This window comes from Meriones unguiculatus, chromosome 3, assembly GCF_030254825.1.
Source record: "Meriones unguiculatus strain TT.TT164.6M chromosome 3, Bangor_MerUng_6.1, whole genome shotgun sequence".
Lineage (NCBI taxonomy): Eukaryota > Metazoa > Chordata > Mammalia > Rodentia > Muridae > Meriones > Meriones unguiculatus.
The window spans coordinates 110,251,157-110,265,941 of NC_083351.1; the positions used below are offsets into that span (position 1 = coordinate 110,251,157).

At 39.3% G+C, this 14,785-nt stretch overlaps 1 protein-coding gene across 4 annotated transcripts in view; it reads right to left on the bottom strand.

Moving 5' to 3' along the window:
* Positions 1 to 14,785, bottom strand: part of Cdh12 (cadherin 12) — a 1,315,861-nt gene that overhangs the window by 41,131 nt on the left and 1,259,945 nt on the right. For all 4 annotated transcript variants that reach the window (XM_060380426.1, XM_060380423.1, XM_060380425.1 and 1 more), the window contains one exon: positions 4,064 to 4,200. In XM_060380426.1, the coding sequence (XP_060236409.1) occupies positions 4,064 to 4,200 (137 nt within the window). The remainder of the gene's footprint in view (positions 1 to 4,063; positions 4,201 to 14,785) is intronic.

Here is a 14,785-nt window from a genome sequence, read left to right on the forward strand (position 1 = left end):
TGCTGGTGGGAATGTAAACTTGTACAACCACTCTGGAAATCAATCTGGCGCTTTCTCAGACAACTAGGAATAGCGCTTCCTCAAGATCTAGCCATACCACTACTGGGCATATATCCAAAAGAGGCTCAAGTACACAAAAAGGACATTTGCTCAAACATGTTTGTAGCAGCTTTATTTGTAATAGCCAGAAGCTGGAAACAACCCAGATGCCCCTCAATTGAAGAATGGATGCAGAAATTGTGGTACATCTACACAATGGAATATTACTCAGCAATGAAAAATAAGGAAATCATGAAATTTGCAGGTAAATGGTGGGATCTGGAAAGGATCATCCTGAGTGAGTTGTCTCAGAAGCAAAAAGACACACATGGTATATACTCACTCATATAGACATACAACATAGGACAAACCCACTAAAACCTGTGCATCTAAAGAAACTAAGCAAGAGAGAGGACCCTAACTAAAACGTCCAATCCCCATCCAGAAAGGCAAAGAGGATGGACATCAGAAGAAGAAGAAAACAGGAAACAACCTAGGAACCTACCACAGAGGGCCTCTGAAAGCCTCTGCCCTTCAGACTATCAAAGCAGATGCTGAGCCTGATGGGCAACTGTTGGGCAGAGTGAACGGAATTTTAGGTAAGAACTGGGAAATAGTAAGAGCTGGAGAGGACAGGGTCTCCACAAGGAGAGCAACAGAACAAGAAAATTTGAACATAGGGAACTTCCCAGAGACTCATACTCCAACCAAGGACTATTCATGGAGATAACCTAGAACCCCTGCACAGATGTAGCCCAGGGCAGTTCAGAGTCCAATTGGGTTACATAGTAATGTGAAGAGGGACTGCCTCTGACATACTCTGATTGGCCTGCTCTTTGATCACCTCCCTCTGGGGGGGGGAGCAGCCTTACCAGGCCACAGTAGAGGACAATACAGCCACTTTTGATGTGAACTGACAGACTAAGATCAGAAAGGAGAGGAGAACCTCCCCTATTAGTGGACTTGGGGAGTGGCATGCAAGCAGAGGGAGGAGGGAGGGTGGGATTGGGATGGGAGGAGGGAGGGGCTTATGGGGGGATGCAGAATGAATAAAGTGTAATTGATGAAAAATTTAAGAAAAAAGGGAAAAAAATAATTTAAGAACCTTAAATGACTTTCAAAATTGGAGGAAAACATGGAGTTAGTCAATTGGCATGGAGCACGTCTCGCCCCTGGGGGCAATGGTCTCCTGAACCTACTCAGACCTCGGACACCACCACTGCTAGTTCTAGAACTGACGCAGGATGTTCCAACGAGGGGTTAAGGCTTCTCATAATATTTCCTATAAGCCCACACCTGTTTGTCTATATCTCCCATTTTTATTCATTATTAGCCAGATAGAGCCAAGTAATTGTGGTAATGATACTTGCTTTTTTGCCCAATGCTGGAATGCTAGTAAAGTTAGGTATGCCCTGGTTACTCGCATGCCTCACTGGGTGCCTATGCCCATTGATGCCCCTCACGCTATGACTCTCTTCAGACAGAAAAGGGATCTTGGAACTACAGCCACCATTGTTACTACCATCTCATTGACGGCTGTTGGAGCTACCACCAGGGCATTAGCCATGAGTCATACTGGGCAGACGGCTCAGACCCTGAATAATCATTTAGCCAATGTAGCTCATGCCTTAGTTGTACATAAAGGAATTAATGCTCAACTAAAAGGAAGCTTGATTGTGTTCAATCAGAGGATTGACCTCTTGCAGGAGCAAATTGATACCCTATGGCAAATCGCTCAACCTGGCTGTCAATGAAAGTATGCTGGACTTTGTGTCACTAGCATACAACATGAGAATTTCTCCTGCGCTGCAAATCTGTCTAAACAATTGTTGAGCTATATTTTAGGTAATTGGACTGGAGAATTCGATACTACGATGGAGCAGCTGAGAGTGGCCATTGTCACAGTAAATTCTACCGGAGTGGACGCAGGACTAGCCACAGGATTATCAACATGGATTGCTGCAGCCATGAATCATCTGAAGGAATGGGTGGGCATGGGAGTGTTAGCAGGCCTTCTGGTGTTGGTCTCCTTGGTTTGCCTGTGGTATATATGCAAGATTAGAGTCTCACAACAGTGTGATGCAGCCATGATCATTCAGGCCTTTACAGCCATTGAAGCAGGACATTCTCCCCAAGCATGGTTGGATACCATAAAAAGCTAAAATGATACGCTCAGGATGCGAGGCTAAGCACTGCACTCAGGGTCAGCCGCTTTGGACCCAGAGAAGAGCATGTCTGATTGCATGCGGGTTGATGCCCCAGGTCCCGCCTCTGAGAAAAAGGTATCGGACGGGTCTGATGCTCTTTGGGTGGATGACACCTAAATGAACATCTGTACAAAGTCCCAATTTATTTCTAATATCAGAGATCAGACCTCTACTCTTGCCTGATGCATCTAAAACAAAAAGGGGGAACTGTAGAGAGCTGCGGAATGCTATGCCTTAAAGATGGAGCTGGTTTCTGCCTTCCACCTTTCCTGATGGTGAGTGCTCTCTGTCACGAACAACTCCACATTTGGCTAATGCCGAGGATATGGCTTGCTTCTATGTATGTGGACCTATCTGCATTGCCCCCGTGGCACGCCTGGGTTGGCTACCCAGAGGCTATTTAAGCTGTGGGCTGGCTTTCCCCGGGGTCCGAGGATTGTTCAATGTTCCTGAATAAACTGCATTGAAAAAAAAAAAAAAAGAAATAATAGAAGGAATAAAATAAATAAATAAATAAATAAATAAATAAATAAAAGATATTCCAAAGGCACTTCTTTAAATCGTCAAAAAAAAAAAAAAAAAAAGACCATAGCAGAAGGATAGAGACCAAGTGTTTCTCCTAAATACATTTATATCAGTAATTGAGTATTAAATATTGTCACCTTGAAATTGAGATGTCTGTGTAACAACTTTGAGTGCCTCATCGAACAAATAAATTCTATTTTTCATTTTAAGTCTAGAAAATTATTTTCTATGCTACAAGTAAACAATTACAAACTATATATTCTCAGCAATGCACGGAAAAGTGCACTGCAAACTTCATATAATTCACATTCTTCAGTTACATATGCACTCATGAATTAGGAGGAGAGGGAAAAGGACCAGTTTTAAAATGTTTTCTGGGACATTACCATAAGTGTCTTCTGAAAGACTCCACCCAACAGGGGATTGAAGCAGATGCTAAGACTCACAGCCCAACTTTGGGCAGAGTGCAGGGAGTCCCAAGAAATAGTTGGGAAAGAAGGACCCAGAGTGGACAGGAGCTCCATTAAAAGACCAACAGAGCCAACAAGACTGGTACAATGGGGGCCTGCAGAGACTAATGCACCAACCAAAAAACCATGCATGAAGAGGATGTGTCTCTGACATGGACTCAGTTGCTCTCTCTGTGATCACTTCTCTCAGGTTGGAGGGTGGGGGTCGGTGGGCAGGGATGCTTCCCAGGCCACAGAGGAAGAGAATGCAGGCAGTCCTAATGAGACTTGATAGTCTGGGGTCAGATGGTAGGGAAACAAATCTCCTTCTTTCTGAGAAATAGGAGTGGGGAATGGGAAGAAGAGAGAAGAAAGATGGGACCAGAAGGAGAAGGAGGGGGCTTCAACTGGGATGTAAAGTGGAGAGGTTAGAAAAAATAAAGATAAATTAAGAAAAAAATAAGTGATTTCATAGGCTTATTTCTCTTCCTTCCTAACTCAAATTACTCTCAATAATATAGATACAAGGAATATCCAAGGAAGAGAAATTGACACTTCCTCAAATTTTGAAAAGTATTGAGCAGAAAAGAGTGAGGTCACATGACAAAAATCACTTATAGGTATTCATGAAGTCTTGCAAACAGGGCTCTCTGGCAGCTGTCACAATTACTCTGGACTTATGCTATGAGGAAAAGGAAACAGGTTTTTGAGTTTCCCTGGGGGACTACTTAGCTGTCATTCAAAAAAAAAAAAAAAAAAAAAACACCTCAGCAGGGACTCATTTAAAAGTGTTAAACCCACAGAACAGCAGTATAACATTGATTTTGCCCATGCCATACTTACTAACTTTACTTGCAATTATGGAGAAATTATACTGTGCAGTGCTCTCTCTGTCTAGTAATTCATTAGTGGCGATGGTTCCTTCAGTTCCATCTATTGTAAAGTAGCTGTTTCCATCAGTCTTCCAATCTATGAAGTACCTGTATGTAAAGAGTAGATGCAAATGTGCAATGATTACACATGAATCATAATGGCAGTGAGGTTAACATGACACAGTTCCTTATTTTTTACCCTGTAGCTATTACCCATCTTGCAATAAAGAAGAGTGTAAATGACAGCTTCTTTATTGCAAAGTCAGTATGCTCAAGGGGAAACTGGAAATAATGAAAGATTTAGTACTCTTGCTGTTCATATTATTTTAGAGGTCTTGACACCTTGAAAGCTCAGCAGAGACTAAGATTCTAAAGCTGACCATGGGTTTCTTTAACCTGCTGAATATTAAAACTTTCCCAAGTAGTAAAAGAATCCCTCAATGATAGCTGTGTGGAAGCTGGGGGTGGGGTAGGAAGAGATGTGTGCAGACTACTAAGGCAGAGCAGACAGACAGTCTGCTTGAAAGGGGGAAAGATGACAATATGTGAAGCAAATAAAAACAAACTGAAAGTTTGGAGTTCTACAAAGTTAGTGCCCGTTGACTAGTGGTGTCTTTGCATCTTTTAGATTATCTAACACCTTTGGCCAGATAATATCATCTTCCATGTATTACCTAGAAGAAAAATCCAAGAATATGAATAATTGAACAGAAATTAAATTCTTTTAAATATTCAGGTAATGATACACATGTGGAATTATAGAGATATTTTTGGTCACAATATCAAATTAATATTTTTTTAGTGTGGGGTTCAGATCCTAGAGACTTGAATATCCTAAGAAAATGTTCTTATAGCGAGCTACACAAACACACACATACAGACCAAGTACTACAAAATGATAGAAGCTAACACTTTTTCCATAACTATACATATTAACTTATTCTTCTAAATAGTTATGCAAATTGAGCATTATTAATCTCTCCATATTGCATATGAAGAAAGCAGAGCTCAGAATATGAAAAAATGCTTGGGTTATCAACTGGTTTAACAATATTTGTCACATAACTTCCTATTTTGTATTTATAACTTGCAATAGAACGTTGTTTCAGAAAGCAACTGTGCTAATAAGGAGGCACCAGGTGCAATACATTTCCCAGTGGTCTTTTGTACCCACTGAACACTGTGAAAGTTAATAAAAATAGTCATCAAAGTAAATGGCATTCTTACAGTTGGCTCCTTGTGGTTTCAGTGCCATGCACGAGTGATTAATTCCTTCAGTCATGAAAATTTAAGGATGCATATGTGCATCTGTATGTCAGTTTGGTATTTTGGGAAACTTTACACGGAACTCTAGTGATCCCTGACATTGCACTGAGGGATCAAAACATGTTTGCATTTATGAATGAGATTTAAGAGCTTAACATGTCAATATCTGTTAGTAACTGATTTCCCAAAAGCAAATGGTTACTATAGGAGCTATGTATGAATTGTACTGTTAATCTGTTTTTGATATCTTAGCTTCTATCCAAGATGTAAGAAAGCACTGAAGTCTCACAGTTTCAATGTGATAGACTTCCCTAAAGGAAAGCTTCTCTAAATACAAATGCAGTTATGGTGCTTTCAAGAGTTAAGGAGCATTAAATTGTTCCTCTTATTATGGCAAGTCCTTTTCTAATCAGGAAAATGTTTGTTTTATCACAACATTCCCTTTCTTAGCACCTCTAGTTAACTAAGCATAATCATAACACAAAAAGAAAATTGTAACTTACTAGCTTTATTAGCTAATATTTTATGAGACGCTATTGAGGAGGCTTGTGTTGGCTGCAAAACTGACTAATGTCTACTGCACCCTAAACACCTTTCTTGCTAGAGATAAGAGTATAAAATGAAATATAATGCTCACCACTGATGATTTGGAGAGACATTTATCTCTGGATGATCTCAACACTTGACAGATGATCAGAAAAGGCCTTGCAGTAGTGCCAATGAGAAACACCTTGTATAAAATCTAATGGCTGAAGAAGAGGAATTCCCTGCACCTGATGATTGGATGGCACTAGAAGGCTGTATAGAAATGATCCGTGGAAAGACTAGCAATCACAGAAAAGAGAGATAGAATCTATTTCAGGAAGCTGCATTAGCAGTAGAAAGCCTAGTAAAAAGCTGTGGAAAAGCTATACTGTTAGCCTTTATAACAGAAAGAAGATGGAGTAGCATGATATCAAAAGTAATTTAGATCCTTGATGCATTTGCATATTGTTGTAAGGACTTGATCCACTATTCGGGGGATCACTAAAACACTGACTAAACATCAATCACTTTGAAAGACACGTGTTGGATGCATGCGAACAATACAACATTGTTAAGTAAGAATATCCTGTCTTCTAGAATCTAGCAAAAGAGAAAAATAACTTGGACAGCAAAGCTAGATTTGATTCAATGAGCTTTGAGGTGTGGTTAACATAATAAAGGGCATTCTATCCAGAGAAGAGAAGACATAAGAGCTCACTAGGTGATTAGGTTTTCCTAAAGGCACAGAAAGTGATAAAATGACTTGCTAGACTGAAGGAAATAGGTGATAGGAATGAAGAATTAAATCTGTTTTCATGTATATTTCAGGAAAAATGAACAAAGTTTTCTATTCTATAGGTCTGTAAGATAAAAAAAAAGTTTCTTTAGGAATCAATTAGTATCAGGAATGATTTGTTATCTCCCACAATACTTTCTCACTGTGCACAATATATAGTTTATTATTACACATTTGTTGTTATAATTTTCAATAGGAAATACAAATTATTGATTTTATATCATAATTATTCTTGTGAGTTAATGGGATGTTCATGAGAGTCTTGGGCATTTGAATGCTTGGTGTCTGATTGGTAGTCTTGTTTCACAGCAACAATTGTTCCATGTTCATTCTCTGTGTTTCTGTATAGTTTTTTTTTTTATACCAAGATGGAACCTGTGGCTTCTACAAAGTTGGCTCTGCCCTTACCTTTATAGTTTATTGACGTTTTTATGTTAATTTTTTTAAATTTTTTATTAATTACACTTTATTTACTTTGTATCCCCCCTGTAGTTCCTTCCTCCTCCACCTCCCAATCTCTTCCTTCTTCCTCCTTCTCCATGCATGCCCTTCCCCAAGTCCACTGGTAGGGGAGGTCTTCTTTTCCTTCCTTCTGATCCTAGTCTGTTAGGTCTCATCAGGAGTTGCTGCATTGTCTTTCTCTGTGGCCTGGTAAGGCTGCTCCCCCCTCAGGGAGAGGTCATCAAAGAGCAGGCCAATCAGTTCATGTCAGAAGCAGTCCCTGTTCCCATTACTATGGAACCTACTAGGAGACTGAACTGTCATGGGCTACATCTGTGCAGGGGTTCTGGGTTATCTCCATGCATGTTACTTGGTAGAGGTATCAGTCTCAGGAAAGACCCCTGTGCTCAGATTTTTTGGTTCTGTTGCTCTCCTTCGGGCTTCTAACCTTTCCAGATCTTACTGTTTCCCACTTCTTTCCTAAGATTCCCTGCACTCTGCCCAAAGGTTGGCCATAAGTCTCAGCATCTGCTTTGATAGTCTGCAGAAGAGAGCCTTTCAGAAGCCCTCTGTGGCAGGCTCCTAACTTGTTCCCTGTTTTTTCCTTCTTCTGATGTCCATCCTCTTTGCCTTTCTGGATGCAAATTGAGCATTCTAGTCAGAGTCCTTCCTCTTGATTATTTTCTTTAGGTGTACAGATTTTAGTAGGTTTATCCTATATTATATATCTATATGAGTGAGTATATACCATGTGTATCTTTCTGCTTCTGGGATAGCTCACTCAGGATGATCTTTTCCAGTTTCTACCATTTACCTGCAAATTTCATGATTTCCTTGTTTTTTATTGCTGAGTAGTATTCCATTGTGTAGATGTACCACAATTTCTGTATCCATTCCTCAGTTGAGGGGCCTCTGGATTGTTTCCAGCTTCTTGCTAATACAAATAAAGCTGCTTCCTAACATGTTTGAGCAAATGTCCTTGTTCTGTATTTGAGCCTCTTTTGGGTATATGCCTAGGAGTGGTATAGCTGGATCTTGAGGAAGCACTATTCCTAACTGTCTGAGAAAGCACCACACTGAGCTATCACCATACTGTTCCAGCCACCATGCCTACCCAGTGCCATGGTTCAGCACAGTGATAGTGATGGTTTCTTATGTATCAGAAGTCTTACTCCCAAATACACCTCTCCATCTAGAAGTTACCTCAGTCACGCTGTTTCATCCCAGCATTTGAACGGTAACTAACACTAATAGTCTGAGTTGTTCAGGACTGCAATAGTTTAAGGAGATTTTTTATTAATACTAGGATTTTAAAAAATTGATGTGAGAAGCTTCATTATCAGGAATTTAAATTTTATGACATAGAGTTCTAATAGTGTGAAAGAATAAAATGATGCTTTACCTGCAGAATATAAAATAGACTGTACCTTTTTCCTTCTAAAAATTATTAGTTACCACCACACATTCCGTGTTGCATGATCTGTATTAGCCATGCTCCAACATAATGAAAAAAGACCATTACTTTATTTTGTTTTTAAAAATACATGCAAAATTACAGTAACATGATACAAATCTTACAGTAAGTGTTAATATAAGTATTCTATTTCCCAGGTAATATCTTTCACATTTCCTTCACAATCATAATATATTATGTATATTATGTGGCAGACTTATCTGAGAACATGCTACAGAAACTATGCCACTTAAGCCATAAATACTTAAAAATGATGCTTCCAAAAGAAAAAAAAAAAAAAGACAATGAGTTTGGGCTAATAGTTGTAATTTTACATGTTCATTTGTGTATAGATGCATATGTCCTGATGTGTTTGTGTATGTATGTGTATGGTGTATGTGAAACTTGGAAACTATTCTATAGGAGCTATCTATACTTTTGTAAAAATTTATTTCATTTTTTTAATATTAATTACAGTTTCTTTACTTTGTATCCCAGCTGTAGCCCCCTCTCCTCATTCCCTCCCAATCCCACCCTCCTCCCAGGTCTCCTCCCTGCCCCTCTCTAAGTCCACTGATAGGGGAGATCCTCCTCCCCTTCCATCTGACCCTAGCTTATCAGGTCTCACCAGGACTGGCTGCAATGTCCTCCTCTGTAGCCTAGCTAGGTTGTTCCTCCCCTGGGGGTGGGAAAGACAAAGAGCTAGCCACAGAGTTCATGTCAGAGACAGTCTCTGTTCCCATTACTAGGGACCCCACTTAGATACTGAGCTGCCATAAGCTACATCTGGGCAGGGGTTCTAGATTATATCCATGCATGGTCCTTGGTTGGAGAATCAGTCTCAGACAAGACCCCTGTGCCCAGATATATTTGGTCCTTGTGGAGCTCCTTTCCTCTCCAGTTCTTACTAACATCCTCATCTTTCATATGATTCCCTGCACTGAAAGACTGTACCTAGCAGTTATCAAAGCAGGTGCTGTCACTCATAACCAAACTTTGGGCAGAGTGCAGGGAATCCATACTTTTTAATACAGAATGTAATGTCTCATTGTCCTAGAAGTGGCCAAATTGTCTAGTTTGTCTGGGCAGTGATCCCTAGTGGTAAACCTGTTTCTTCCTCTCTTGTTTAGAATTAAAATCACTTGCCACCAGGCCTGGATTTGAATTACTTTGTTAACCTGGACATTGAAGGTTATAACAGATATTTGTGCTGGCAAGGTAAGTACTTTACTGGAGAACTGGCTTCTGATACCCTCGGTTCCTCTTTTTTTTTTTTTTTTTCTTTTTGTAATGACTTTGTTTGCATTGAATATTTTCAAATGCTATCTGAATTCCTTTAACACATATTTTCATTTTTAATCTTTTACTATCTACTCTCAATTTTATCATGTCCATTCATGTGATTTGAAGTCCTACTAACTTAGTTCCAGTAAATTATAGAAAATTTTCCTACTATTTAACTTTTTCTTAAAATTATTTACATTTTAATGCTTATATATTATATGTATATATTATATGTACCTCATGAGTATAGTTAAGCTTTATTGTAATCATTAGATCTTATCATCCATGTCAGTTAAAGGTCAGGTCACTATTTGGGGGATAGCTACAGAGCTTTCTGTCCTTATGGATTATAATTCTTAGGTCACCTTCTCTGATATGCCATCATAGACAGTGGTTAAAGGGTCTTCATGTTTTCCTATTTGTCTCTTATGAAGCAAAAAATTGTTGCCATTGACAAAAAGCGTCAGCCTGGAGACTAATACCACACATAGGTGGGAAAGGATGAAGAATGAAGCTCCAGAACTTTCTCTCCCAAATGACAGGGATTTAACCTCTGATAATTATAGTAGAAGGCTATAAAAATGTTGCTACTCTGCCCTCTCCAGTGTTTTATTATGAATCTGCCTGTTGTTTCTGTATAAAAGGAATCCATGTGTCCTCAGCCATACCTGCCTGTCACAGTAGATACCAGTGAATAAAATGGGATATGGGTTTGAGGTCCAACCCCTTATTCTGTTAGTAGCCTCAAAGATTTTTACATATGACACAATAACGCTAAAAGTGAAGTGAAACCCATACTTTGGTAGCAGCCAATGGATTTCTAATTCGACTTTACTCACTCTACAAGAAAGAAATCACACCTGGTAGCAGAAACCTAATCAACTACCTAAAGCAAGTAACATCATTACTGCCGTAGGAGAATCTTCCACCAACTCTATACAGAGCCAGTAACTCTAAATATTATGAGCACAGTAAATATGGGTCTCACACCACATCAAGGAAACATCTTTTTTACAACAGACAGAGACCATTATATAAACTAGAACCAAACAAAACATAGAGTTGTAGAGTCCAGTCACAATGGACATATACAGAAAATATCTCCAGCAACTCAGGAAACATTGTATAAATAGAGATTGTCTTAATTGTCTGAAAAAGCACCAGATTGATTTCCAAAGTGGTTGTACAAGTTAACTTTCCCACCAGCAATGGAGGAGGGCCCCCTTTCTCCACATCCAGCATGAGTTGTCAATTGAATTTTATCTTAGCCATTCTGATGGGTGTAAGCTGAAATCTCAGGGTCATTTTGATTTTTATTTCCCTGATGACTAAGGACCTTGAACATTTTTTTTAAGTTTTTCTCTGACATTCAATATTTCTCTATTGATAATTTTCTGTTTAGTTCTGTAGCTCATTTTTAACTGGATTACTTGGTTTGATGGTGTTTCACTTATTCAGTTATTTATATATTCCGGATACTAGCCCTCTATCAGATGTAGGGTTGGGGAAGATCTTTTCTAAGTCTATAGGAATAGTGCTACCTCAAGACACAGCTATACCACTCCTAGGCTATACCCCAAAAAATGCACAAGTGTACAACAAGGACATTTGCTCAACCATGTTTTTTGCAGTTTTATTAATAATAGCCAGAATATGGAAACAACCAGGTATCCCTTAACAAAGGAATGGATACCGAAATTGCGGTGCATTTATACAATGGAATGAAACTCAAGAAATGAAAAGAAAAAAGAAAAAAAGGAAATCGTGAAACTTGCAGGTAAATGGTGGGATCTAGAAAAGATCATCCTGAGTGAAGCATCCCAGAAGCAGAAAGACACACATGATAGCCTCACTTAGATGTGGACATTAAAAATATATATATATGTGTGTGTTTGTGTGTGTGTGTGTGTGTGTGTGTATAAACACACTAACTTTTGTACACCTAAGGAAGCTAAGCAAGAAGGAGAACCCTGGGGAAGATGTTTAATCCTCATGCAGAAAGGCAAGTGGGATAGATATCACAAAAGGGAGAAAGCAGGGAACAGGACAGGAGCCTACCACAGAGGGCCTCTGAAAGACCCCAGCAGGGTATCAAAGCAGATGCTCAGACTCATAGCCAAACCTGGAGCAGAATGCAGGAAATTTTATAAAAGAAGGGGGAGATAGAAAGAACTGGAAGGGACAGAAGCTCCACAAGGAGACCAGCAAAACCAAAAAATCTGGGCCCAGGGGTATTTTCTGAGACTGATATCTCAACTAAGGACCATGCATAGAAATGACCTAGAACTCCTGCACAGATGTAGCCCATGGCATTTCAGTGTCCAAGTGGCTGTCTTAGTAAGGGGAGCAGGGGCTGTCCCTGATATGAACTTAGTGGCTCCTTCTTTGACCATGTCCCCCTCAGGGGGGTACAGCCTTATCAGGCCACAATTGAAGACAATGCTGCCAGCCCTGAAGAGACTTGTTAGGCAAGGTTCAGATTGCAGGGGAAGTCGTCCCCTATTGGTGGACTGGGGGAGAGACATGGGAGGAGAATAGGGAGGAATGATGGGATTGAAAGGAGACAAATGAGGAGTCTACAGCTGGGACACAAAGTGAATAAATTGTAATAAATAAAAATAATTAAATAAATAAACAAAATGTATATAAAAACCAATTACATCCTGCCCTAAGAAAAACAACAACAAAAAGAGCCAGACAATAAGGCAGTTTTTCTAAGACTATCATGTCTTACACTAGTAAATTCTTAGTAATATGTTCCCTGAATATCAGCTTAACAACACTCCATGTGCCAAAGCAAATGAAAGAATATTCAGGCAGCCTCAATATTACACAAGGAATGATAAAATCCTAAGGCATACTGAAAGTTGTAGAAACAGTCTTCCAAAAGAAAAAGCAACTGAGTAGTTATCCAATACCACATATTCATGCACCAAAACAAACACTAATAACACTGTGCAGATTGAGCAGGTTATGTTTAGGAATATGCATGTATATACTTACACACATGCATGGAGAAAAGTCATGAGAAGAAGAGCAAGAAGGAGAGCATGGGAGGGTTTGGAGGAAGAAAAAGGAAGAATTTATGTAAGTATATTACAATCTCAAAAATAAAAGAAAAAAGGAATCAAGATATTTTAATTGCTTTTTGGAAACAAATGGTTTTTTATATGCTCTTTGCTCCCGGGAAATTTTACAGAAACAGTAATCAAATCCTAATATTAAAATGTTATTACTATTTGTACTTGTTTATCTTGGACGGTTGCCTATAGAGCTCCACTTTGCTATTTATTAAATGACATCCCCATCAAAATTTTTTGGTGCTAAAATTTACTTTCTTCTTTTATTTAATTAAATTTTTATATTTTATATTAGTTACAGTTTATTTACTTTGTATCCTAGCTGTAGCCTCTTCCCTCATTCCCTCTCAATCCCACCCTCCCTCATCTCCTCCCTGAACCTCTCTAATTTCATTGATAAGGGAGGTCCTCCTCCCCTTCCATCTGAACCTAGCCTATCAGGTCTCATCAGGACTGGCTGTAATGTCCTCCTCTGTGGCCTAACAAGGCTGCTCCTACCTCGGAGGGTGGGGGGAAGTCAAAGACCCAGCCATTGAGTTCAAGTCAGAGACAGTCCCTGTTCCCTTTACTAGGGAAAACCACTTGGATACTGAGCTGCCTTGGATTACATCCAAGCAGTGTTCTAGGCTGTATCCATGCATGCTCATTGGTTGGAGAAACAGTCTCAGAAAAGACCCCTGTGCCCAGATATATTTGGTCCTGGTGGAGCTCCTGTCCTCTCCAGGTCATACTAACTCCCCCTTCTTTCATATGATTCCTTGCACTCTGCCCAAGGTTCGGTTATGAGTCTCAGCATCTGCTTTCATACACTGCCAGGTAGTCTTTCAGAGGCCCTTTGTGGTAGGCTCCTGTCCTGTTACTTGTTTGCTCCTACATCCAATGTCCATCTCACCCAATCTTCGTAAGTGAAGATTAATGATTTTACCCTGGGTCCTCTCTCTTGTTTATCTTCTTTAGGTGTACAGATTTTAATATGTTTATCCTATCTTATAAGTCTAGTATCCACTTATAAGTGAGCATATACTGTGTGTGTCTTTCTGCTTCTGGGATACCTCACTCGGGATGATCTTTTCTAGGTCCCACCATTTGCCTGCAAATTTCATGATTTCCTTGCTTTTAACTGCTGAGTAGTATTCCATTGTATAAATGTCCCACATTTTTTGTATCCATTCCTCCGTTGAGGGACATCTGGGTTGTTTCCAGATTCTGGCTATTACACATAAAACTGCTGCAAACACGATTGAGCAAATGTCCTTTTGTGTACTTGAGCATCTTTAGGATATATGTCTAGGAGTGATATAGCAAGAAATCAAGCAATTCAATTGAAAAATGGGGTACAGACATAAACAGAGTATTCTCTGTGGAGGAATACAGAATGGCAGAGAAACACTTAAAGAAAGGCTCAATATCCTTAGCTATCAGGGAGATGTCAATCAAAACAACCGGGATATTTCACCCTACACTCATCAGAATGGCTAAGATAAAAACTCAAGTGACAACACATACTGGAGAGGTTGTGGAGAAAGTGGAACCCTCCTCCATTGCTGGTGGGAATGTAAACTTGTACAACCACTCTAGAAATCAGTCTGGCGCTTTCTCAGACAATTAGGAATAGTGTTTTCCCAATATCCAGATATGCCATTAATCTTTTTTAACACTATTTATCCCAGTTTTTCTGTATGTTGTGTGCTATAATATGTTTGCATATATTATTCCTTAAATATTTTCTTTACTTCTTTATAAATCTTTTTGTGTTAATATTTCTTTGATATCAATAGCATTTAGGCAGTATGTATTATTTTTTTGGATGATCTGTGCGCGTGAGATGTTTGGTCCTAGAAACATCTT